This window comes from Centrocercus urophasianus, unplaced genomic scaffold, assembly GCF_019232065.1.
Source record: "Centrocercus urophasianus isolate 14NV4802_14NV808 unplaced genomic scaffold, USGS_Curo_1.0 seq_2, whole genome shotgun sequence".
Classification (NCBI taxonomy): domain Eukaryota; kingdom Metazoa; phylum Chordata; class Aves; order Galliformes; family Phasianidae; genus Centrocercus; species Centrocercus urophasianus.
In genome coordinates this window covers 3879210-3905039 of record NW_024884755.1, presented here as the reverse complement: position 1 = coordinate 3905039, position 25830 = coordinate 3879210, and the positions used below count along the sequence as shown (strand labels likewise).

Genomic DNA, 25830 nt, shown 5'->3' with positions numbered 1-25830 from the left:
GCGCCACCGCCGGCTGGACTCAGTACAGCCGCGCTCAGAGACCGCGTGCTGAGACGTTGGGCTGCGGACGAGCTGCAGCTGGCTTCGCGAAGCCCCGTATCAGCGCCGTTTCGCGCACCTGTGCGAAGTCGCTGGCGGCGCGCGCAGAACGCAGCCGGGCCAGTCCTCGGCACGCGCCGCCATTGCGACAGAAACGGCTCCGGCCCACGCGTCCGGCTAGCCGCGCCGCCAATGGGCAGGCAGCGAGCACGGGCGTCACCCAATCAGCTCCCCCGCAGTTCCCGAAGTGCGGCCTGCTCCCGCCTCGCGCTCCGCGCAGCCAATCGGCGCCCTCACGAAGGCCGCCCGCCTCTTCCTCTCCTCCCCGAACCTTCCTCTGCGGCTCATACAACCTTGACTACGTAGAAACCTCGAGTCGGCCCGTCACCGGGCGGCGCTCTCCGCCAATGACATCGCGAAGCGGCCGTGTCGCCGCTCCCTGATTGGCTGCGCGGGGTCAGGAGGGCGGGCCCGGCGGAGAGGCAGGCTGCGTTTCGGTGGCGGAGCCGCGGTGCGCCAAAGATGGGACCGTGAGGCGGGCACGAGCAGGTGAGGAGGCGCGCCTCGTCGGGCTCCCTTAGGTACTCTCAGGTATCCTCAGGTAGGGGCGGCCCTCGCCGGGGCCCGGCCGCTCCGCTCGAGCGCTCCCAGCTGCGCAGCGTCCACCCTCAGGCCCTTCCCGCGGCCCACGGAGCGCTTCGAGGCCGCCTCGCCCGACTTGGGCCCGGGAGCGGGCGTTGTGCCGAGCGCTCGGCTCTGTGCCGCGGCCGGTAGGGCGGAGCGCGGTTGGGGCCGCGCCGCGGAGCCGCGGCGGTGCTGCCGAGTCTGGGTGGGAGGGGCGGCCTTGGAGGCAGCGGCGCCGGGGCTTTCCGCCGGTTACCGGCTGGGCTTGTTCTTCCTCCTGGGCGGAGCGCGTGTGTCACAACGGGAACCTCTAACCGCATTTAGCTTTTAGAAATGCTGGATTTATTGATATTGGCGGGTATTTTAATTGATATTTTGAAGAAGCTTCTTAATTCTTTCCTCGCACGCCGTGTGAGAGCTGTCTGCAGCCGCTGCCGGCACCTGCTGTTCTCATCAGCTTTGTTATAATCGCTCCTTGCACGCGTGCTTCTCAGCTGGCTTTTCTGTGCCATGGGAATGCTTATCTATCCGTTCTGTTGTTATGGAACGGTGTCTTTGGAGTGGGGAAGCGGTAAATAAGTTTTAATAGACGTTTTTGTGTGGTGGTAACACACTGGTAATGAACTTTGTCATCGTGGAAAACTCGTTAGCACTTTATTTAGTGGCTTTGTGCCATCCCTGTGGACGGCAGGACTTCCAAAGGCTGGCTGTGCACGGTGTAAAGTTATTTTGAAATCTGATTGTAGCTATTGATGTGTTTTCTCACTGAATTCTTTGCCACTGTGTTAAGATCGCATACTACTGCAGCGCAGCTGCACATGGGGTAGAATTAGGGGGTTGGTAGCTGCAAACAAAGCTTTCCTGATGTGTTCCTTGCTTCTCTTCGTAAGCTCTTAAGCAGACTTCTTTTAATATGTTATTATATCCGTACTTAGTGTTATGGTTACTGAAAGGAGGACCTGGATCCTTGCAGTATCAGGTAGTTGCATCGTGTGGGGCATTGATGAGCTGCGTGGAGGGACTGTGAGAAGGGGAGTTAAATAATTTCAAAAATGAAAACACCTGAAAAATGCATGATTTTCTATAAGGTGCTACAGCAGCTTTGTCTAAGTGTGGCATGACTGGCACCTGTGTGTAATATCTTGGAGATGAAGAGAGCTGGCATGGCTCTGTCGAGCAGTGCCTTGCTTGGAGGCATAGCAGGGCGGATAAGAAGGTGTGAATTCCTAGTGGCTGAAAGATGCTATGTTGCTTACAGTTAAACTGCGCCTTGGCTGTTATTTTCCTTCACGTGAAAAAGTTTAAAACTTTCTTTAAGTATGTTGCAGATAATTACTTGTAGAGTCTTTCTGATAGCCTCTGGAACTCAGATCAGACTGAGTAGGGGAAGTAACAGTAGGTCCTGTGATACTTAAATTGGAGAAAAGACTTGGAGGAGAAGAATAGCAGTGTTAGGACAAAGCATATTTGTTTTTTATATGCTGAAGTTAAACTTCACCTTTAACTAAATGCAAACTGGCTTTGGCTCCACAGAGTGGTGACACGACAATTTATGTGGAGGTGTTTTCTTTACTTGTATGGGACCCTTCTTGCTCTTCAATAAAAAAAATAATTCCTGTTAAGCTATTGAAGATTCTCCTTCATGTATCCATTTTAACATGTAACATGTATGTATGAGGGCTGCTCCAAAAGTAATGCCTTCTATTTTATTATGTTGGCCCACAAAGTCAGAGGCAGATGTTGGTGGGATGGCAGTAGAGATTGAGCCTTCCCACCAATATTCTGTTACGTTTTGTTGCTGTGTGACATCAGATGCCGTGTGATGGCAGCAGAGGGACAGCCTTTGACATAGAAGCGTGGATGAAGCAAAGAGGTGTCTTTGAATTCTTCATGTGGAGAAAATGGCGCCCTCTGAGGCTTGCTGAATGTCTGGTGAGCAGACAGTGGATGTGAGCAGGGTGAGGCGGTGGATGTATGTTTCAGCAGTAGTGACTGTCATGTGAAAGACGAGGTGTGGTGTTGATGGCCACACAAAGCTGTCACACTGTCAAATGAAGAGCATCTCAACCAGCTCATCCATGCAAACCATTGGATTACCACCAGAGAACTGTGCATTGAGCTGAGTATCAGCTTGAGTGTGTTGGAAACAATGGTGGCAGTGTTGGGATATCACAGAGTTTGCACCAGGTGGGTCCCACAAATACACAGAAAGAGAAAGAACACTGAGTGCGAGTTTGTCAGGACCTACTGAACCCAAACAGGGTTCCCTAGATCACATCATTACTACTGATCTGATGTCCCCAGTGTGAGCCAGAGTAAAAACATCAGTCCATGGAGTGGCCATATGTGAATTCCCCATCAAAGAATCAATTCAAGATGGAGCCCTGAGTGGGTAAAGCGATGTGCACTGTCTTCTGGGATAGGAAAGGGGCAATCCTGGAACCCTGACATGCCATTAACTCTGACCGCTACATGGTGATTGTAAGGCCTGAGAAAAAGATCATCTTTCTCTTGCAACACAGTAACACCAGGCCTCATACAGTTAGGAGGCTATGGAGCACATTGCCAGCCTTAACTGGACTGTCCTGCCAAACTCATTGTATAACATGGATTTGGAGTGTTAGTACTTCCATCTGTTGGGCTGATGAAAGATCTGTTGTGTGGGCAATCACTTTCCTAGCAGCTGTGCAATTATAGCAGCTGTGAAACAGTGGTCACCTCTGCTGGTGCAGACTTGTTTGCACATGGCATGCAGGCTCTTGTTCATCACCAGTGAAAATGCATAGTGAATGGTAGTGACTGTCCTGAAAGATAGTGTTTTGTAGCTGACAGTGTGCTTTATCAGATAGTGTTATTTGCTCTCTGTATCTGCTGTAGTCTCTGTGAAAATGAAGAAGAGGCGTTACTTTTGGAGCAACTATGTATGTATGTTACTTGTATTTCTGCTACCGTGAGCAATGAAATATTGTAAGATATTGTTAAGTTCCTTGATTGTGAACTATAATTCTTAGGGTAATATTTAACAAAGGTGTTTTCACCCAGCCTGCTTTATTAAGTGATAAATTTCCTACTTTGTTGAAGTGAATTACCTTTCTCAAATGATAAAGAAAGCTGCTAGGTTTTTCTACGTAATGGAATGTTTCAGCACTGATACAATTTGGCTTTCATGCATTGTTTATTGCTTACTGTAACTGCCCATCTCTGTTGCTTAAAGAAACGACTGTTGCAGAGGGGTACAATTTCCATTTTCTGTCCATCTCTTACACTGACACAATTTTCTACTTCGCTAAAACAAAACGTTATCTGAGATGACAGATGTGCACTTTGTCAGAAGTAAGTAGTCACAGAGTACGAGGAAAGGTCTTCCTAACAGAGAGCTTCCACAAAATACCATTTGTGAGGATGTTTTTTCCAGTTCATTTGAAATTGAGATTTTTTTTATCCTTTCCCTTGAGTGGTTCCTGCATTTCAGTACGCTTTTTCCATAGCCTCTTCAAGGAAACAAGGGGAGGAAATGCATAGCATTAACAAGCACAAGTATGTGTGTGGTCAGTGGGGCTGCGGCTGTTCAGGGTCTGTTTTTGCTGCCTTGGATTTTGCTGAAGTGTTTTTGTTCTGTTGGAGGAATGGTTGTGGTCACAGATGTAAATGATTTTCTGTTCTTTTACTTAAGACTAGCAGCATTTCTCCAGCTTAAGTTTGCCTTTCTTTCTGCTTTTCCTAGGCCTTCTGCTCTGGAGTTGGTTCTCTGCAATATGAAAACTGAATCGTTTCACAAATCGTGGACCTTCTAGTAGAATTTTTCAAGATCAGTAGACATATAACAACAGCTTTATTTTTTTTCTTGAAATCTTCTGTGCAGCTTCTGAAGTTTCAGTCACAATGAGTTCAGGGTTATGGAGTCAAGAAAAAGGAAGTTCATCCTATTGGGAAGAGCGCATCTTTTACCTGCTTCTCCAAGAATGCAGTGTCGTAGACAAGCAGACTCAAAAGCTATTGAAGGTGCCCAAGGGTAGCATTGGGCAGTTTTTTCAAGACCGTTCTTCAATGGGACACTCCAGAAATATTCCTTGTAAAGGCAAGAAACTACAGATTGGATTAAAAATTCTGGAACAACCTCATGCAGTTCTTTTTGTGGATGAGAAGGATGTTATCGAAATAAATGAAAAGCTAGCTGAACTGCTTTTGGCGATTACTAACTGCGAGGAAAGGTACAGCTTGTTTAAAAGCAAAAGCAGATTAACTAAAGGCATCCAAATAGATATTGGCTCACCTGTTAGAGTACAGCTTAGGTCGGGAGAAGAGAAGTTTCCTGGAGTTGTTCGTTTCAGAGGACCCTTGCTGCAGGAAAGGTCCCTAACAGGGATATATTTTGGAGTAGAACTGCTGGTAAGTTCCTTGCTAAGGGCGAGCATCACATGTATTTTGTAAGATGAACTGAAAATGCTTTTTAAAGAGGCAGTTATAACAGAATCTAGCAGCTTTGTTACCCCTCCACACAACCCCCCCCAGTTTTGTGACCTTCAGGCTTTTCATAAAAATCAAAAGTAAGAGCTGTGTATCAAATATACGTGACCTGTGAGATCACAGCATGTCACATCAGCCTTGTATGCTATGCCTTTAATGAAGACACGGGAGCTAGCAGAAAGACTTGAACATATTCTGACTCTTCTAGTCTAGGAAGAGTTAATACCTTACGTTTCCATCAAGGCAAACTTCTGACTCTCAGCTTTCTGTTGGGTACCTTGGTTTTCTGTGTGTGTCAGCAGTGCCTGGATACAATCTGTAGTGCAGACTAGATTTCAGTGCTCTTGCAGAGCACAAAAATTCCAATTGCAGCTAGTTAAGAGAGAAAGTGTGACCATTGTGTGCTTCAGTGAGGCATTACTGTGCTGCAGTGGCATGAGACATTGAAGGATTCGATTGAGGAAAGTGCTACTCTTGTTCTAGGAATATATTTTTCAAAGTTTCCACGCTTTTTGCAGTTGCTAGTAAGAACCTCAGGGAACGTCAGGCCTGAGCACGTATGAAAATCATCTCTCTTCATTTGATTTCTTAACATTTGTGTTTAGTATGAAGTAATCTCACCTTGATCTGGCAAAAGTTTGATAATAAAAGCAAAATCTGCAGCTGAAGAATACATTCTTTGCCAAGCTTTCTGCCATTTAATCCCTTAGGGTAGACAGTGTGTGTATTTGTTGCAAATTCTGACAACTTCTCCCAGTGCAGTGATAGTTCATCAGGCTAATTCATACTGTGGGTTCTCCAGATCAGTGGATTATTTTACTGTTTCTGAAGTAGCCTGCATTGGCACAAAATACACTGTTTTTCTTTCTTCTTCTCCCTCTGTTACTTAGGAAGAAGGTCGTGGCCAGGGCTTTACTGATGGACAGTACCAAGGCAAGCAGCTTTTCAGATGTGATGAGGATTGTGGGGTTTTTGTTGCTTTGGACAAACTGGAGCTGGTGGAAGAAGATGACAATGAACTGGAAAGTGACTATGCAGCTCCAGTTGACGCAATGCAGGTAGAACTTCCTCCTCTGGAGATCAACTCCAGGGTTTCTCTGAAGATAGGAGAGAGTATAGAGTATGGGACAGTTATATTCTGTGATGTCTTACCAGGAAACGAAAGTTTAGGATACGTTGTTGGAGTGGACATGGTAAGAGAATAATCCGACTTTAATAACTTTTGCATGTGTGTTAGCTAGTAAATTACATGCAATATAAAAGAAGAAACATTATCCACAAGCTGCTTCAGTGGAGGCTGACCTAAAATGGGAATTAAACAGTAGTGTTCAAAAATGTCCCTCGATCGTAACTGTTTTTTGTCAGTAGGTAAATAGAACCCTCTTTGATGTTAAGTGCTTCAGGACAAATATTCTGGTCATGCTGAGGAGCCTCCACTGAGCCACTTGCAGTGTTCGATGTCAGTCTTCAAGTAACAGCATTGAATGTTTGTCTTGTGAGACTGGCTTTGTCCTGCCTTTAAAAAAATAATTAGGTTGCATTTTTTTTTTTTTTTTTTTATTTTTTTTTTTTTTTCTTTCATGTAGCTTTGGTTTGTTTGTATTTTAGTTTGTACTTAAAATTCAGTATTTAAAGGTTGATGTTTCTAATTTTAATTACAAACTTCATGTTTCCCAGAAACTCAGCTTTCTTAAAATGGACTATTTGGCATATTTTTGGCAGTTCAAGGGTGCTTTTCAGACCAGGTGCTTCCATTTCCTTGATTGCCACAGCTGTTACTTAATAGCACTAAAAACTGTTCTAACCTGTGTAAAAATAATGGGTTGTAGTAAAGGAATGATTGTTAAAATAGGAACTACTTCAGAAAAGAACAGGGATGTTTGAATCATTTTGTACCAAAAGGTTTGTACAGAAAAAAATATTTGGTGTCAAACTTTATGATTTTCTTTTTTACCATAAATGGTTGAACATGTTCCTAAAGGCAGGTGTTCTGCATGCCCTATTTATTTTCTGGGGACACATGTAACATGTTTTTCTGTTTTTAGGATAATCCTATTGGAAACTGGGATGGAAGATACAATGGCATACAGCTGTGCAGTTTTGCAAGTGTTGAAAGTACCCTTCTTTTGCATATCAATGATGTTATACCAGGTATGCTCTGCTTTCTCAATCCTAAGGCAGACGGATAACAACCAGCGCACGGTTACATGATAAAACAGTACTGTGGAATTACTGGATCCTGAGTTCACCTGAATTAATTTGTGTTCAGTTTCTTTGGCTGCAGTCTCACTTGTGGAAACTGTTCTAATATTGGACAGTGAGCTTTTCAAATTGTATGGGGTATGACATAGGCACACCTAAATATGTGAGAGGTGACAGCAGAAATCATTCTTGAATGCCTTTCAGCTGAAGGAATTTAAATACTGTGGATCATTAAGCATGTCTTCCTTGGGTTGAGATGTATTGACAGCAGTATGTATGCATTCTGTGAGTAAACATTTGAAGTTTCTGAAAAATTCATAGCAATGCTGGTCAAAGATTCTCTATTCCCGTAATTCAGTGCAGTTGTAACAACTGTGATCCTGTAATTTTTCTTCTGAAGGTAAGAAAATAGGGCACAAATAAATAACATGAAATTACCTGATATCAGGTACCAGTGAGAGTGTGGTTTTGTCCAACATGTAGCTATTGTCCTTCTCCCTTCAGTTTGGCCAGCTTTTCCTACATTCACCTCCTCCTTTTTGGCTTGCTGAGATGCGTGTTTTTGGGCCCTCTTTTCTCTGGAGAATTCAAGGAAACGTTTGCTGTAGTTCTGTTTGTAGGGAGGAAAAGAAGTAGGAATTTCATGTGTTTCCCGTAGTGTAAGCATGAAATGTTCATTGAAAAATCTGGAGTTAGTCTGTTAGTTATGCTAAACAAATGCAGAATTGGAATGAGTAATGATTGATGCAATGGAAACAAACCCTACTAGTAGAAGAAATTGTTGGCTGTGTACCAAACACTGTTTTATTCCCATTTGCATTTCAAGCTGAATTTCTGTGTGGTGTAGAAAACTAATGTTCCATCCATATGCACCATCTTAGAGACTGTGTCACAAGACAGGAGACCTCCCAAGCTTGCCTATACCGCAAGAGGTGGTGGTGATAAAAGTGTGTTCAACCATAGTAAGCCAAAGGCAACAGGTACGTATGAGGGGTCGTTTTTTAGTGTAAGATTACAAATTTATATTGCTTGGAGCAAAACATTGCCTTACGCTTCATTCATTTTTGCAGCCACTTATCGAGTTAAGTTTGTCTGAAGCAGTGAATAGTCAGAATATTTTCATGAACTTATTTTCCATAATAAGAATAGTTTGCAGTTTTCTGAGGTTTCTTTTGTTGTTGTTAAAATGCACGCAGAAGTTGAGACTACTCAACAACCAATTTGAGGTTGAGCAAAAATTCAGGGGCATGTTACCTCACAGCCCAGTCCTTTTCTGAAAATGTGGTTTGTTTGTTTTTAAGTTGAATTTGCTGTTGACTTTGTTCTGCTTAAGAAACTTCTGAATATTTAACTGTGGAGCAGATCTATTTAATAACAAATCTATCAATTTTTCTGTGATTGAGAACCAGAATGAAGTTTTATAAAAGCCTGTTTTGACTTTTGGTTTTGGCTAGATTTTTTTCCTAAGGGGGGAGAATGAAAGGAAGTAATGGTATCTGTGTGTGTACATAAATGTTTTTAAAAGGCATAAATCAAAGTGCTGTGTTCTCTTATTCCTGCTGTCAGTTTTGGGCTGTGGAATACTAATGATGGGATGTATGCTCTGTAAGCGGCTCTCCCTTGCATCTTCTGCTAACTGAAATGGATGGCTTTCACTGAAGTAACTGTGGTTGTATGTCAGCACAAGTTAAAGCTGTGTGGGATTGGAACTTTATTTGCCTATTCTAAATTTTTTTTCAGCTTTAGAGGCAAAGATTAAAAAATGCCTAATGTAAACTGTTTCTCAAACTGCTTTCCTATATCCATATTTCATAGTAATGAAAAATTAGCACTTGTGGATGGTTTTCTTTTTTTTCTTTTCAGATTCCTAACTTTAATTTTTAATTTGGATGATTGATTAATGTCAGTGCAAACTGCTATCTGGTGGCAGGCTTAGAACTGTTATTTTTGATGCAAGAGTTGCTGCTTTGTGGAAGGGCAGTTCTGTTATTTTGGAATTACGGTAGCAAACCAAGCTCTCCTTCACAATACAAGCTAACCAGCTGTGAAGGGCAGTGGATCTCTCATGTACAATATGCTTTCTTTTCCAGGATCTACCTCTGAGCCTGGAAATAGAAACAGATCTGAAGTCTTCTACACATTAAATGGATCATCAGTTGATTCTCAGCCTCAAGCAAAAACAAAACCCCCATGGTATATTGATGAAGGTAGTGAGAGATGATAGTCTTTCACCTAGGCATACATTTTATTTCAAAACAAGTGTATGTATGTTCTTCACATAAAACAATTATGAATTTAGAGCAAAACAGTTGGCACATGTAGAGGAAAACATACTCTGTTGTAAAGCATTTTGAAGCCCCAGTGGAAATATTTTGTCTTAATTGGTAGGCCTGTTTTCCTCCTGCATGTAGATTGCATCTTGGAAATGTGTTTGCAGCACTGTGGGAACGTGCATGTCTTGCAGGCAGAGTAACAGCTTAGTAGGAAGACAAGACACTCCTTGTTGTAGGCAACTGTGTATAGTAACTGTATATTGTGTGCATTTGTCTTCTAACCATGTAGTTCCCTTAAGCCTGTAACACTGCTGTGCTAGCTGATGAGTCTCAAAGTAGGAAAAAAAAGATCTGTGTCACCTACATACACTTGTATTTGAAATTACATACACTTGTGTTTAAAATTGTTTTTATAAAACCTCACTGAATTTTCATAAATTCGGATGCGTACACTGAGAGCACCAGGGGATCTTTATTTGCTTCTGGATCTAATGTGTATTTTTCATGTCATTACTGTTTTCTGAAGTGTGGCTGACTGAAGGGGTAAACACTAAATTAGTAGCATTGCTGCAGGTTTCCACAGTAAATCAGAGGCAGGCCCTGTGTTCTGTGAACTCTAAAAGAAAATTGGTTAAAATTGCTTATGGTGCCCTAACAGATACCAAGTGTGGAAATATATATAAAAATTAGTTTTAGTTTATTGTAATATGTAAAAAAAGCACTTTACTCTGTAAATATCAATTGTGTACTAGAGGCCACATAGAAAGATGAGAGTAGATGCAAAACATCTGTGTTATTATATCTAGTTGTGATCTCATTAATTAAGCACTACATTAGTTGTGGCTCATTAAAACCCTTTATTCTCTGGACACAGATAGATTCCCTGTCCTAGAACCAAAACATGTTGTAGTGCAGCCAAAGTGGAAAAGAATGCTTTTCCAGTTGCAAATGATGTCCATAAGCAATTACTCATTTCTGTATTAACTACCAGCTGAATTCTCTCCTCAGTTGTTCAGTGTTCCTAGTTGGACCCACTACCGTAATCACTGGGGCTGTTTACTTGCATTCAAACACCAGTTCTGCCTTGGGTTACTAAAAAACATTAATTTTAAACCTTCCTGTAATTTCTGGTTAACACCTTTCTTCATGCTGCATGTTTCCATCGGTTGTGTGATGTAAGTTGTAGGGCTGTAGTAGTTTATCCTCACCCAGTTATGTCTCTGGTGTTGTGAAGTGACAGACATCTTCCTACATTCCTCCTGCTTAACTCATCCTATGCAGGACATGCATTAAATCAGAGGTAGTTGCAGATACTTGTATCAATTTGACAGCTAAGCCTCCCTTTCAGTAAGGAGATGGAGGCACCCCAAACAAAACCTGAGTTAACGTCTTGTTTTTGATTCTTAACAGTTGCTGAAGACCCTGCAAAATCACTTACTGATTCATCTCCTGGATTTGGGCATTCTTCACCACCACTGCAGCCACCTTTAACAAACTCTATGACTACAGAAAACAGATTCCACTCTCTCCCTTTCAGTTTGACAAAAGCATCAAGTACTAACGGTGCTATTGGACACAGTCCTCTGTCTTTATCTGTTCAGTCAGTCATTGGTGATGTAAACACTACAGCTAACCAGGAAAGTCCATCAACAGGAGGCCCTGTTGGTAACTCGCATGGTCTTGAAGCAGGTTCCTTGGCTGAAGTCAAAGAAAATCCCCCTTTCTATGGAGTAATCCGCTGGATTGGCCAGCCTCCTGGGGTAAATGAAGTGTTAGCTGGACTGGAGCTGGTAAATATCATCTGATAAGTTGATTCATAGTAGTATTAATTATCTGCTTTGAGAGTTGTTGCTGCATGTATACTTTACAGTAGTGGATGAAAATTTGTCTGAAGTTGCTATGTGATCTCCTTGTAAGGCAGATGAAATCTCAGATGGGCTCTGACTTTCGTGGCTGCCCTAGGCCTTATTCCATTAATAGGCTCTGAGGTGGCTTTGTGCTACAAAGCATGATTGACTCAGAAGGACCGTAGGTGACTCATTTGCTTTGTAGGTTACTGGCTTAAGTGGAGTGTCCTTTGTCCATCTTACTGACTGACTGACTTGTCACTGAGGCAAAAAGCCCCATGCTATTTAAAGGCTCTGTGATACACAGTCCTGTAAAATAAAGAAATAAAAAAGTCCTGTGTGTAAGAACCTCAAATGTATGTGGCACACCAGCACGCAGGCAGTGTCAGAGTCCATCAGCAGAACTGCAATACTGATTTTGGTAATCGATGGTAGGAGTATTCTTGGTCTGACAGCGAAGTGCTTGGTGTTCCTACCAGCCCTTCATGAATTCACAGTTGCTGCAAACATGAATTACTTTTGTGTACTTAGAGTTACTCTCCAGTTGCTGCCATAGTAGTGAATGGCTGTCACTTATTAATGTGTGTGCAATTAGAATAATCTAGGTTGGAAAAGGCTTTCAAGATCATGTCTAGCCGTTGACCTGACCTACTGAGTGCTATCACTAAATTGTTAGGGATGTGGAGTTGTTTATTTTGGGATCATTTTTGGTAAAATTTCAGATAAAGTAGTGTACAATTGTATAAAACAACAAACATTTCTAGCAAAGTAAGTGACAATGCAACTGATATTTCAGCTGTTGGAAAAGTCCTGATGTTTGTGGCTTCAGTGGGTGATGCTCAGTGTATAGTTTGCCACAGGTGTTTGCATCTTAAGATGGTTTTTGTTAAACTGGGCTCTTGTGCCTGTTTGACATCCATTTCTGCGTTAGATCATAGCAGGTTTTGTAAGCAATAATATACCTTAAATCATGGTATCAAAGATATTTAACAATTACAAGTCATAATACTTCAGATCTAGCTTCTATTGCCTTCCTTGATGTGTCGAATGTAGTCCGTAGTGACACTGAAAATATTCACACTTCTAGTGCTTAATGATTTTAACTGAGTTCTGAAAGATGTTTGGTAGTACACGTATGCTTTTTCTACTTCAGAGGGTATCTGGATTAAGGGGCTAGCTTAGTGAAAGTCCTTCAAGCTGAGTAGGTTTAATTCTCACTCTCATCTCCCACTTCCCCCACGTTTCTTCTGAAGAAAGTGTAACACTTAATTGCCTCAGTAAATCCAGGCAAACAACACCTCAGCTGAAGCTTTGTACACACACTAAAAAGCAGCAACACTGCTTATTAAGCTTCAGAATACTCAAAGGGTGATTTTTTTGGGTAGATACTGTAATTCAACATCTTAGTACAGAACTGTGGAAATATGAAAACGGTGAATTCTCACTTTAATTTTCAGGAAGACGAATGTGCAGGTTGTACAGATGGAACATTTAAAGGAACTCGATACTTCACTTGTGCTCCAAAGAAAGCTCTTTTTGTTAAACTGAAAAGCTGCAGACCAGATTCCAGGTTTGCGTCACTACAGCCGGTTTCCAATCAGATTGAACGCTGCAACTCTCTAGGTACCGAGCTTCTGCTTATGGTTTATTTATCAGCTGGGAACTGACACGGGGCTTGGTTTCATTGAACACGTGGAGATCTCTGTAGGCAGTACTTAAATGAGGCTTACGAACAGGAAATCAACCTATAGAATATAATGCTTCTCTGGCTTTTTTGTACTTCATGGTAATTTAAGGAAATTTCATAAATCTTGGGAATTTATGTTGTATATTTTTACTTTAGAAATTGTGAAGCAGTCTTGCTGAAAATGGTATTAGCAAATCCAGCAATGTGGGATTGCAGTATCAGAATTAAGTTATCTTTCTGTCCTAAATACTGAAAGAAAAGAATGTATTTGTATGATGAAGATCAGTGGTGGAAAAGCTAATTCTCTTTCTAACATTGTTAGCTTTCCTGGGTCATGTCATTTTGCTGGGAAGAACAGCAAAGGATAAAGCATCTCGATATTAGCATGATGATGTGAACAGGGCATTTAAACTGAGAATTTCACTCCTACTGGGCAAAATTAATTCAGTGCTGCAGGCTATCTGAAGTAGTCCTGTGTTCACTGTGTGGAATGTGAGGCCTTGTTCACTTTCTGGAAGAGAGTGAGTCTTAGCTATAATGAAATGCTATTCTAGTCCAGAAAATGAATGTTTTGTGCTAAGGCAGCAGTTTAGCTATGAAACATTAATAGGAAAATCTCAAGGGGGATAAAATTGGAGGCTTTAAAGTGTCTTTTGAAAAAAAAATTTCAGCCTTTGGAGGTTACTTAAGTGAAGTGGTAGAAGAAAACACTCCTCCAAAAATGGAAAAAGAAGGTTTAGAGACAATGATTGGAAAGAAGAAAGGTATCCAGGGTCATTACAACTCCTGTTACTTAGACTCCACCTTATTCTGGTAAGTTCATAATTTGTATAGTGGTGTCCCAAGGTGTGGGTTAGTGGGAGGTATGCTAGAAGCACAGAACACGTAATCCTTGTTGTAATGATTCTGTTTTATTACTGTACAACTTAAAAAGTCATGCATTACACTTTTTAGCACATACTATGCTCTTTACATTTGAGAAAGCTCTACAGGATTTGTTGCTTAACTTGAAGTGCTAATCAGTCTCCCGTGTGTCCAGATTGTACTGGCCTTTCAGTATATCTAAAGGGAGTTTACAAACAGGAGGGAAATAAACTTTGAACAAAGGTAGATAGCGACAGATGGGGGAATGGTTTTAAACTAAAGGAAGGGAGATTTGGATTAGACTAGATGTCTGGGGACAGTTTTTTACTGACAGAATGGAACGGGCTGCCCAGACAGGTGGTAAATGCCCCATCCCTGGAGGTGTTCAAAGCCAGGTTGGTTGGGGCTCTGGGCAGTCTGATCCAGTACTTGATCTAGTGGTTGGCAGCCCTGCCTGCAGCAGGGGCGTTGGAACTCAGTGATCCTTGAGGTCCATTCCAGTCCATGCCGTTCTATGATTCATACTCTTCTGGACTGCATGAGTCCATGGACTTCTGAAGGATTAGAGAGTATGTGGGTGGGACGGGGTCAGAGAGGAACTCTTTTAACCTGCTTGTGGAATCCTGCCTCGGTAACTAGTTTTGTATTCTGCTAGCATGAGGGCATGGGGTTAGAGTGGACCTTTACTGCTTAGTACAGCTGTGTTGTCTTGTCCGTAATGATCTCATTTTGTGCTTGCTTAGTTCTTTAATTCCTCCCATTGCTTTGCTTTGCTCATCTTTATGTTGTTTAGGCATCTGAATGGTTCTGTCTGCAGAATCAAAACCAACCTGCCTTCTTTTTCTTTCTTCTGTAGCTTGTTTTCTTTTAGCTCCGTTTTGGACACTGTGTTACTCAGGCCTAAAGAAAAGAATGATGTAGAGTATTATAGTGAGACTCAAGAGTTATTGCGAACAGAGATTGTGAATCCTCTTAGAATGTAAGTAGAGACATAAACCGGTCTTTCATCTAAAATAAATTTTACAATAAAGCCTTCTGCATACACATTCCTGTTGCAAACCTGCCAAGCTTCCTTAGCTTTTTTTTTTTTTTTTTTTAAATTAACAGTTGTTTTTTATAGTACATTTCATCAGTGCTACCTGGAAATAGTTGGATGTAGTTTGGTGATAAAATACTATATTTGTCTGGATTTGAATAGAATGAGTGTAAAACTTTTGTAAGATTTGTACAAGAACATTGATAAATGAGTTATATTCATTTTTAATGTCTGTATTTATATCTTTATTGTTGCTGTTCTTGACAACAAAAGTATTTGAGTCAACTTCTGTGAAGTTTCACAGTGTCATAGACTTCATGGGGCTTGCAGAGCTTCAGTAATTCTGCAAGTGACCAAAATGCTTTTTATTAAACAGGAAGTTAATTTCATAATTTCTCAGGTATAATGAGCAAAGGGAGTGTGCCAAAAATCTTTATTATGTTGTCTTCATATTTGTTTTTTTTTTTTAAACCTGCAAACATAACACAATTCTGAAATTCTGTGGGCAAGTTTTTCCTTGCATTCCTGGAGGAAGATGATGTCTTCTGAACCGTTCCTTCCATAATTTGCCTGGTGTGTTCTGGGGATCTGCAGTGCAGGTAGTGGGGTGCACACAGAGTGCAGCAATCTCAAGTGGCTGAGAGGACTGAAAGGGTTACTCCTGCCTTTCCACCATGCTTAGAAAGTTCTCTGTACTTTTTGTAAAGTTTGAGATGATTGCTGAAAGCATCAGCTCCTCAGATCAGAAATACAGTTCTGTATCTTTCTTAACTCTTCATTAATGACTCTGATGGTGTTGTTGTATGAGACACTGAAAATGCTGCATTAAGTGGTGCAAATTAGTGCTGGGTTACAGTTTAAGAAAACCCTTTTATGCAGGAACACTTGAGTGATGTTCAACATTTGGGGTGCTTTTGGAAAACTGAATCAGGTGAGTATGAGGACTCAGTACATAGCTTTGCAGAAACACTGTACACAGAAAAAGATCTGCAAGCCTGTGTTTCAGCACTTGAGTCTTTTCTTTTCCTCTGACTTGTTTATAAACTAGCTAATAGCTTGTTAAACCCATTTATCTTAGATATGGATATGTATGTGCTACAAAAATAATGAAACTGAGGAAAATACTTGAAAAAGTTGAGGCTGCATCAGGATTCACTTCAGAGGAAAAAGGTAACTGGGAAGGCTTTTCCTTTCTTTACAATCTGTAAGAGTTATACTACAAAATACATATTATACAAAGTAAAATACAAATTTTTCTGGAGCAGTAATATCTGTACCAGAGACTTGAGTGACCACTGGATGGTAAAAAGGTCTTTTTTTTTTTTTTTTTTTTTCTTGCTTCTTCTATTCTATAAGGAACCTCCTAGCTTTATCAGTTTCTGCATCCAGTCTTTTTCTGACTGGATTTATTGCTTCCTGTGCCCATGTCTCCATGAAATGAGACACTCCCTTCTAGTAGTTAGGGGAGATCTCAGAAATGAAGACTATGGTAAGGTTGTGGTCTCTGTCCTCTTTCAAAGTGTCACTTTGCTTCCTTTGATCTTCCCACCACAACGTTTTGTCGCCACAGTGATTATACAGTAGTCTAAGAAATAAAATGTGTAACATGTTAGGAAAACCAAATCTCAATCTTTTGATCTTCTGCCGCATATAAGGATTAATTAACATTTTCATTATGTATTAGTTCTGATTTTTGTGTGGGAGAACACCATGTTCTTTGAAAATGTTAAATGCTGAGAACTAATATTTATTGCAGTTAGTGGCAGGAAGAAAAATAAAACAGGAAACTACTGGGTGTGATTAGATCTCTAAGCTAATGCTGGTTTGTTCTCGATTAGAGAGCTCATTCTCTAGGTTAGATGAACTTTGTCATACTCTGTATTTTCATACAAGCGTTAACTGTCGTGTCTCTTCACCTCTCCAATTTCTCAGTTGTATTTTTTGGTTCTCCTGTTTAAAAAAAAAAACAAAAAACAAAAAACACCAAACTGGTACCAAATGACTCCTCTGGAATACAGTGTCTTTGTAGTCTGTACTGGAAAACCCTGCTAGCTTGTTGAGAGCGTGTGTCTGTTTTTAGGGCCATTTGATGCCAAGAAAGAAAATAGAGGTTTGTGCCATCAAAATGTTTGTAGTTTGTCATAAATTTACCTTGATATATCATGAAATTGTACAAATGAACCTTTATATTTTTCTTATTTAATGTTTTGCAACTTTCCTTCTTAAATACTGCTTTTTAAGATATTAAGAAGACTTTTTTTTTTTTTTTCCCAGATCCAGAAGAATTTTTGAATATTTTATTTCATCATATTCTAAGAGTTGAACCACTGCTGAAAATAAGGTGAGTCTTTTCTGTGTTGCACTCATTTGTCTGTAGAGGCTGATGGGGAGGGACTATCTGCCACCTTTCTTACTGAGACATCTTTGACTTGTGGTTATTATTAATATTATATATTGATAGGGCTTATAAAATTACACTGACAAACTTGATGGTGTTTCCTATCATTCTTGGTAGGATGTGTTTTTCTCTATTCATGTGTTATTGCAAAAACTCGAGCTTGTCATGACGTGAGTGCTAGAACAAAGATTCCCTACAGCTGCTGATGGGAAAGCCTTATTAGTGTATGTCTATTAATTGTGCTGGAGAGAGGCTAGAGTATACCTTACTAATGAGGCCTGCAGCTTTATAGCTGCTTATTTTTGGGACAAGCTGCAGAGTTTCCTGATTTGGTGTTTAAGCCATGGAATCAGACTTGTATTTCTTCCTGGCTTGTGAAAGCGTTTCAGTGGCTCACCTTGATTAAGTTTTGCTGCTTTAATTTCTGACAAAGTAACAGATGCTGACATGTAGGTAAGCCTTTGCTCTGGCTGTGGCACCACAAGGATTCAGCTGTCTCAACTGAGATCAGGAGAGGAAGGGATTGTTGCACGTGGCTGACATTCTGCTAGCTGGCACCTGATACTTTCAGGTTCCTTGCTGTGTTCTGTGGCATCAGCAATGCTGCATTTCCTGTAGTTTTTACGTTCTTCCTTTATCCCAGGAATTGCATCAAGCAGAGCTGGGCAGCCCCCAAGTATTTTTGAGTTGGTAATTCAGGAATATAAAAACATCTTCAAAACATACTTAAGGTGCTTTTGTTTCTTAAATAGCTTTTCTACAGTCAGTCCACATGTAATGGTTGCCTGTTACTTAAGGCTTTTTGTTGTTCCTGTTTTTTTGTGTGGTTTTTTTTTTTTTTTTTTTTTTAAGCACATATATTTCACAGTAGAGAGGATGTTGTATAGGCTACTTTTTGTAGTTAATATTTTCTTTGCAAAGTACAGCTGTTGTTATGGTAGATCTGATTTTATTCTTTTTTTTTTTTTTTTTTTTTTTTTTAATTCTGTTCTCAGATCAGCAGGTCAGAAAGTACAAGACTGTTATTTCTACCAAATTTTTATGGACAAAAATGAGAAAGTTGGAGTCCCAACAATTCAGCAGTTACTGGAGTGGTCGTTCATCAACAGCAACTTGAAGTTTGCAGAGGTTGGTGACACTGTTGCTTTGTCAGAAATGATGATAGCTACATACTTACCCATTCAGCAGTGAGAGAAAAGTGGGATTGGGTGTGAAAGGAAAATGCAGATGTGTTGGGATGGTGGAGTGCTCAGTGGTACAGGTTGCTTACATTGCAGAAATATTTTATGGTTGACTTGATGTGCGTGTTACCAAAATTGCTTTGATCTGTTCAGACAAAGCATTACCAAAATAAAACTCTTTGGTTACTGTTGGTAAGTTGCCTTAAGAACTGCTTTTTTGGGATTCCTATGTTTGTAAAAAGCTTTACAAAGGAAAAGCTTAAAACAAACAAACAAAAAACCCCACTTTAAAAAAAAAAAATCTTTGTTTTTACAAGGGGGTGTAGTTCAGTATTTAATATCATGCCAGCATAACTGGCACTTAAGACATTTGACAATGAATTAGATGCTAGTTTCATGGGTTTCAGCTGTAGATTATTTTTTTTTCTAAGACTTAATTTTGTCTTTTTTGTTAATTTTTAAGACAGTAGTCTGCAACTCTAAATAACATCTAAATACATTCATAGCATTAGAAGAGGTATGCCTCTAAATTTAGATTTATCTTTTTCAAGCTTGCCTGATTATTTTCTAACTTTTCACCCAGGCTCCTTCATGCCTGATTATTCAGATGCCTCGATTTGGAAAAGACTTCAAAATGTTCAACAAAATTTTTCCATCCTTGGAGCTAAATATAACAGATTTACTTGAAGACAGTAAGTACACAGTATTGTGTTGAATAAGGAAAGGGAGTTTTTTGAAAGCAACTAACACAACGAAATTACCTCAGGCAGTTTTTAAGTTCACAACTGACAAACATGTAAACCTGTAGCATGCCGTGATGGTGCACGTTTGGCTGTGAAATCTCACTTCTTGTCACTACTGACTTTATTGTTCTGCATTACCTAAGGAAATTTGATTTTCAGTTCTTATGTAATAACTAATAAGACTGCTACAGGTTATTAGAATAATCATCTCTGTTCTAAACTGTCCCAGTGTTTTCTTTCACTGTCGCAGCCATCAGCCTTTGTTCTGCGTCTGTTTGCCGATGTCAACAGATGAAGACTGATATGACAGAGCTATTTTAATATAACAGCCTGTTTTCACTTGTCCATGAATTGATATAAATTCATTTTTATCACTGTTTGCAGCTTCCCATTTTTAAAACCTTTTATCTTCCGCATTGTTAGAGAAGAAATTAAAGGGAAGAAATTAAATGTAGTTTCTGCTTTGATTAGCTAGATGGTTTTAAGCCTTTTACAATACATTCTCTCTCTGCAAAGGTAATAATAATCTTATTTTCCATACACTTTTCTTCTTAGACAACTTTAAAAGGGTCCTAAGTGGTAGGCTAACATCCTGTTTAAAACTGCAGCTCCCAGGCAGTGCCGTATTTGCGGAGGGCTGGCTATGTATGAGTGCAGAGAATGTTATGAAGATACCGATATTTCTGCTGGGAAAATCAAGCAGTTCTGCAAAACCTGCAATACACAAGTAAGCTTCTGTCTGTTCTGCGTGGGTTTACCCCAAATGGCACGTGCTGGAATAAAAAAAGTGTAGGGAGCATTAGTGAGATGCCCTGTCAGGGAAAGCTGTGGCAAATTGGGAAGGCTGCATGGCCCTGTAATGAGTTTGTCAAGCATTTCTGTACTAAAAGTGTGGTGAAAGAGTAATTGCAGGTACCTTGGAATTTGTTCTCAGTCTTCTTTAAAACATAATTTTACGTTTTACTTGTTGGAATTGGTAAATAATTTCATGATATAAAACCATTTAATGTTTAGAGCTGTTTGGTAATTGCATGAAGCTGACAAATTCATGGCTTATTTTCAAGACTTGAGCATATTAGAAAAATCTTGCATTAAATATGACTTTCCTTCTGAATTTTTTGGGGAAATACTGCACTATACTGATTGGGGGTGTTGTGGAATACAATAAATGTGTGCTACTGCTACTTTGCAGTTCCTTCTCTAAGACCATTGATCTTCAGCAGGACTGTTCTTCTCAGCTTTGTCTGCCACTGAAACAAATAATCTCGAGTTGATTTTTTTTTTTTTTCTCTTCTGAAATATTACTTCAATTGTAGGTTCATCTTCATCCCAGGAGACAGAGTCATAAATTCAATCCATTGTCACTCCCTAAAGATCTGCCAGACTGGGATTGGCGACATGGCTGTATCCCATACCAGAAGATGGAGTTGTTTGCTGTCCTCTGCATAGAAACAAGCCACTATGTAGCTTTTGTGAAGTACGGGAGAGATGACTCTGCCTGGCTTTTCTTTGACAGCATGGCAGATCGGGATGGTACATCTTCAAATTATTCTCTTTGGTTTTCTGTAACTTTTAAAACTTGTATTACAGTTCTGTAAGTTTTAGTGCCTATTTATTTCCTAACACTTGGTGATACTAGTGCCATCTCACTTGAAGCGTTTAATGCTGAGACATGAATCTTGAACCCATCCTTTCCTTAGCACATTGCTATAGCAGACTTAATGCGTACGTTCTGATTTTCAGCAAAATTGGATGCCTTAGTAAGTAGATGGTACTGAATTAACTGGAGAGATCCTCCAGTAGGGCTTTTTATGGTTTTCTGTATTTTCTAAATTTGGCAGAGAGAACTGATTTAAAGGGGATGTATTTAAAAGTTGCAAGAACACATTCCTTCAGTCTTTTTAAATGGATGTACACAATTAGCAGATACTTTGTGGATATCTCTTCTATTGCTTTTGCTTAAATGACTTTGTTATTTCTAATACAACTTCACCAAGTAATGCGGTGCAATCTGTGCTACTCCTTTGAATCTCTTTAGAGTTAGCAGTGGGAAACACAAATGTCAGGAAAATAAATATTCTTTTAGAATTCTTTTAAATATTCTTTTTATTGCTGCATTAAATAGTAACAAGGACTGTGTTGAATTCTGATGCCTGTGAAAAGCAGCAATAGATACAAGTGTTGGACTGAATGCAGCAGTTCTTTGCATGCAGAATTCTTGAGTCCCTCTATGCTTTGGTGCTTTTTTCAGAAATTATTTTTATTTTGGGGGAGACTGGGAGAAGTGTTGCCTCCTGCCAAAAGTGAAATTGCTGTAGGACTAAGGTCATCCTATCACCCACATAGCAATAAAGCTTTGTATTGAAGGGCTTGAAACATGTATGACTTAAGTCTGTTAAGAACCACTGTATTCCAGGAATGTAGGATCATGAGATCCTGCTGAGCTTAGCTTTTTTTATCACAAATAATTTTCTTCAGCTGGAGTTTAAGCTAAAAAGTGTTTGCTAGGGAACGGTGCCATGGATGTCCGTACATCTTACTGTTACTTGATAGCACTTTATTAACAAATTCAGTAGCGTGCAAGGTGGAGTGTGTGTTCAGGCAACTCTCCCAAAGCTGTATGGAATTTGTACTGTCAGTGTAGAGATCCCGACAGCCCTTTCTGTGCCATGGTTCTGTCATGGTGCTTGCGTGGGTTTTTCTTCGTGGAGCTTCCAGATCAAATTCTCCAAATGAGATGATAAATACCTCACCATTTTTTTTCTTACGCAGATAAATATTACAGATGCATGAATGTTCCATCAGAAAAGCAAGTAGTTGTGGTTGATACTATATTTTTCATTACGCTTTGACATCTCTGTGCAGAACAAATTGTGCACTGATTTTCTTTAAAGGCTAATTCTAATGCCAGAAGCTATTCTGTATTTTCTCTGGAGCAAATATGCTTCTCATACCTCCTTGTGAAGCCTGAAGTAGTCCAAAATAGCAGTTACATTTTTTCTGAAGGCATTTTCAAGAATTAGCGATGCTGTTGTAATTGAAGCATATTATAAAGGGTAAATGTATGTAGATGGAATCCTAATCCTCATCTGTCTCTTTCCTCATGCATAAAAGGAGGTCAGAATGGCTTTAACATTCCACAAGTCACCCCATGCCCAGAAGTTGGCGAATACCTGAAGATGTCTGTAGAAGAACTGCACTCACTGGATTCCAGAAAAATTCAAGGTTGTGCACGAAGACTGCTCTGTGATGCTTACATGTGCATGTATCAAAGTCCAACCATGAGTTTGTACAAATGAACAACGCCCTCTGGAAAGCTGAAGAAAGGACAGATTTCTACTGTTGCGTTCTCTGCATTTTTTGTTAGTTTTGATGCAACCGTTGCTGGCGATGGATGCGATGACAAGGAAGAAGTTGACTGAGAACAAAAGGATCACTGTTCCAAAAACTACTTGTGGAGTTCTGAGGTGGAAGTATTTAAGCATTTTGCACTCTAGGAAGTGTGCTTGTGTGTGTTTGTTTTATAAACAAAGTCTAAATGAAGTTACTAAAACTTAAAGCTTTAAGTGCATTCATTATATATGGACATTAAAAAAAAAAAAAGAAGAAAAAAGTGGAGTTATTCTCAGGAGAAACCTCCTTAGTCCATTGAGAATGTAAAGATGTGGTGTTACTGCTCGGGTGAGTTTCTATGGACCAAGGATGATAATTCTTGTTTCTCTCCCCCTCAGCACTGCCTTTTTAGCACCATTAATTCTTCAAGAGAATAACTTCAGTTTTAACAAGATAAATGTTAAACTGTTCATTGCATTTTAATTCTGTCCTGTTAACTGTCTGCTGTCATACATTTACATCTTCAGAAATTCATGTCCATTACTTAAACATCTCAGTTCCTGTCCTGTGGAAGTCAAGCACACTGACTTGTTGTTTGGGAAGTCGGGATTGTTGGAGAGAAGAAGAGAGCAGTAAGAGGAAGGATAACTGCTTAAAATTAGCAGTGCAAGGGTATGGATCTAACTGATGTGTAAAGAAAGCAGACTGGAACAGATCATCAACTATATACAGATGATTGGAGGACAAAATAAAGTAAGGGTTGCCTCAGGGAATGGTATTGAAACGGAGTTTAGTTCTTGGTGAAACAAAACTGACTTTTATACAATACATTAAGCTACTACCTAGGAATACATTACACATCTGACTCTTGATATCAGGATTACTAATGAATATTAAAAATATCTGCTGGGAAAAATGAAACCAGAAGTACAGGATCAGAGTTTTACAGTTTTACCTAGTACTTAATGAAAACTAATTTGAAAAGCTGCAAAATCTGTATTGTGTAAAATGCACTTGGAAGTCTGTTGGTTCCTGTTTGCCATGAATTTTTGTGTTGTTGCTTTTTAGCTACTTCTGTAGCTAAGTGCTATATATAATGTGTGTACACAGTGAAATCTGGTTGTACAAAGGAGTTAGTTACAAATTGCATATATGTATGAGCTGTACATTTTCAACTAGAGATGTTTTATATGGAAAACTTCCTCCTTGGGATCAAGTCCATATAGAAAACGCAACAGGAAAAGCTGCTTTATCCACTGTTTTAAAGAGGATGGGGAGTGATCCTGTGTTGTAAATGTTACTTTATGCTTCTTGAAGAAAACAAAACTCTCCCTGTGGGACATGCTCTACCACTGGGTTCTGCTAGAGCAAGGTAGGGAAGTGCTCAAAGGACTACTCTGTCAGCTCTAAGGAAAACAAAGGGGGGCTGAGAGCACTGATCTGTTCCCTGGGCAGCTGCATGAAGTGTGGTCTGAGTTTTCACTCTCAAGAGCAAAGAACTTTTTGGTGTCACTGCTGCTTTTGCCTCTAATAATCTCCTGGCTTCCAAGGACCCTTGCCTTATTTATCTCATCTGTGCTCCTGGCAAAATGCTAATTCTCTAGTTGCAGTACTGAGTTCTTAAACTCCTTTTCTCCCAAAGAATTCCTGTAAGGCTTTATTTACCTGCTGGATTCGGTAAACATCTGTCAGCAGAGGGCTGTTGTTGGCAGTGGTTCTTCCTTGGCTCTGGGAAAGCAGCTGCAGGTGCTCAGATGTGTTGACAGAGATGCCATAGAAGCAGTGGGTAGGGACTATAAAGTAAAAATGACTAGGCTGGTATTTACTTTATAATGCCACTTACTTGCTTACACAGTGGGAGCAGAAAGTATGATTTCCACCCCCTCCTCCCCCAAAAAAGAAAAAAAAAAAAGAAAAGAAAACATATATTAATAACAAACAGGACTGAATTGAAGTTGATGGGTGTGAATAAATGAACTGCTTGGCTTCCTGGCTGCAGTTTTTCTCATCTGACTGCTCTGTGGTAATCTAGCAATGTAAATGAGATGTCATGGAACCTAACCTGGGTTTTCTATTTCAGGAAGGATTACAAAGCAAACATCTTTCACTCTAAAAAGAAATGTGTAAAATAAGTTAGAGAATTCAGGATGTGCCAAAGGGGATTGAATAAGCTAATTTGAGGAGAGCCTGCATTTAATACCTGCCCTTCTGGTAAAGGCAGTGCACAAAAGTTCCAGTGACTGAGCACTCACCATTGATATATATAATACATTTGGGAATGGCCCAGGTATTTTTTTTTTTTCCTATTTCTTTTGAAAATGCAGATGCACCCCTAAATTAATAGCACTTGTTAAATGAGATGATTGCTTCATGGTTCACCTCTCACATCTTGCTAATGTGGTCTTAAGGTATGAGTAAGAATGCACATACAAGGTACAGTTCCTAATGGCCTGCAAACAAAGTTGAGAGAAAAAAGAAAGGACTGCAGTACTTAGTGCTCACCAATAGAAATCCCCAAAGCGCTGTAGGCTGCAGCAGAAGGCTGGTGTATTTTGGTAACTGGAGAAAAAGCTGCAAAATTCTCTTCAGTTAAAGGATCCTGAACATATGTTGAAAGTGTAGTACTGTGTTTTACTGAATAGCTTCAGCAGTGGCTACTTTAAGCAAGTGCAGTGTGTCACAGGAGTTATTCCTACAAATGGTTGGTTCATTTCAATGCACTTATTTTTCTTGTGCACTTTATGCTCCACTGAATAGATAAACTTGGTCACCACGGTCCCTACTGCCAGCCTGTGTCACACAAAGCTGGAGCACAATTGGCTGCAGATTGCAACTTGGTGTTTCAGACCTGAGATGGTGTAAAAAGCAGCTTGAAAGCTTTGTGTATTTTTACCACTGTAACAAAGCATGTTTTCTCTGTTCTTGATGTTTTGCTAAATAAACATCTCATGTTTTGTGCACAAATCATCTCCTTAAACTTACAAATGCTGTCTGCAGAATGGGGTAGGGAAACAAACCATTGTATCAGGTTGCCCTGAACTAGCCTTAACTTTTCTTCCCCAATGGTAGAAAGCAATTAGCTGCTGCTGCAATGTACCATGTGTTCTTTCTGTATTAATTAAAAGTATTATTCTTA

The 25830-nt window shown here is 40.0% G+C and overlaps 2 protein-coding genes across 7 annotated transcripts in view; one reads left to right on the top strand and one right to left on the bottom strand.

Moving 5' to 3' along the window:
- Positions 1-508: 508 nt before the first annotated feature.
- On the top strand, positions 509-25830 carry CYLD (CYLD lysine 63 deubiquitinase). 3 transcript variants are annotated; one of them, XM_042821669.1, is made up of 17 exons: positions 509-588; positions 4388-5052; positions 6021-6188; positions 7176-7281; positions 8214-8312; positions 9423-9539; positions 11016-11395; positions 12910-13075; positions 13811-13952; positions 14860-14982; positions 16118-16209; positions 17314-17380; positions 18433-18565; positions 19202-19310; positions 19970-20088; positions 20678-20894; positions 22476-25830. In XM_042821669.1, exons 2-17 carry the CDS (start codon positions 4546-4548, stop codon positions 22658-22660), a joined length of 2730 nt encoding a protein of 909 aa, XP_042677603.1. In that variant the 5' UTR covers positions 509-588; positions 4388-4545; the 3' UTR covers positions 22661-25830. The 3 variants fall into 3 exon arrangements, with proteins under 3 accessions (XP_042677603.1, XP_042677602.1, XP_042677604.1); XM_042821668.1 differs by having other exon boundaries at positions 6021-6323; XM_042821670.1 differs by lacking the exon at positions 22476-25830 and having other exon boundaries at positions 6021-6323; positions 19917-20088.
- LOC122161907 overlaps positions 5186-25830 on the bottom strand; it is a 218954-nt gene continuing 198309 nt past the window's right edge. For 2 of the 4 annotated variants that reach the window (XM_042821673.1, XM_042821672.1), the window contains exons 5-6: positions 24360-24487; positions 7375-7942 (exon numbers count right to left, since the gene is read on the bottom strand). In XM_042821673.1, the coding sequence (XP_042677607.1) occupies positions 7547-7942; positions 24360-24487 (524 nt within the window). In that variant the 3' untranslated portion in view covers positions 7375-7546. Of the gene's footprint in view, positions 6228-7374; positions 7943-14449; positions 14904-24359; positions 24488-25830 lie in introns of those variants that run through there. The other 2 variants (XM_042821674.1, XR_006169342.1) reach the window with 2 other exon arrangements.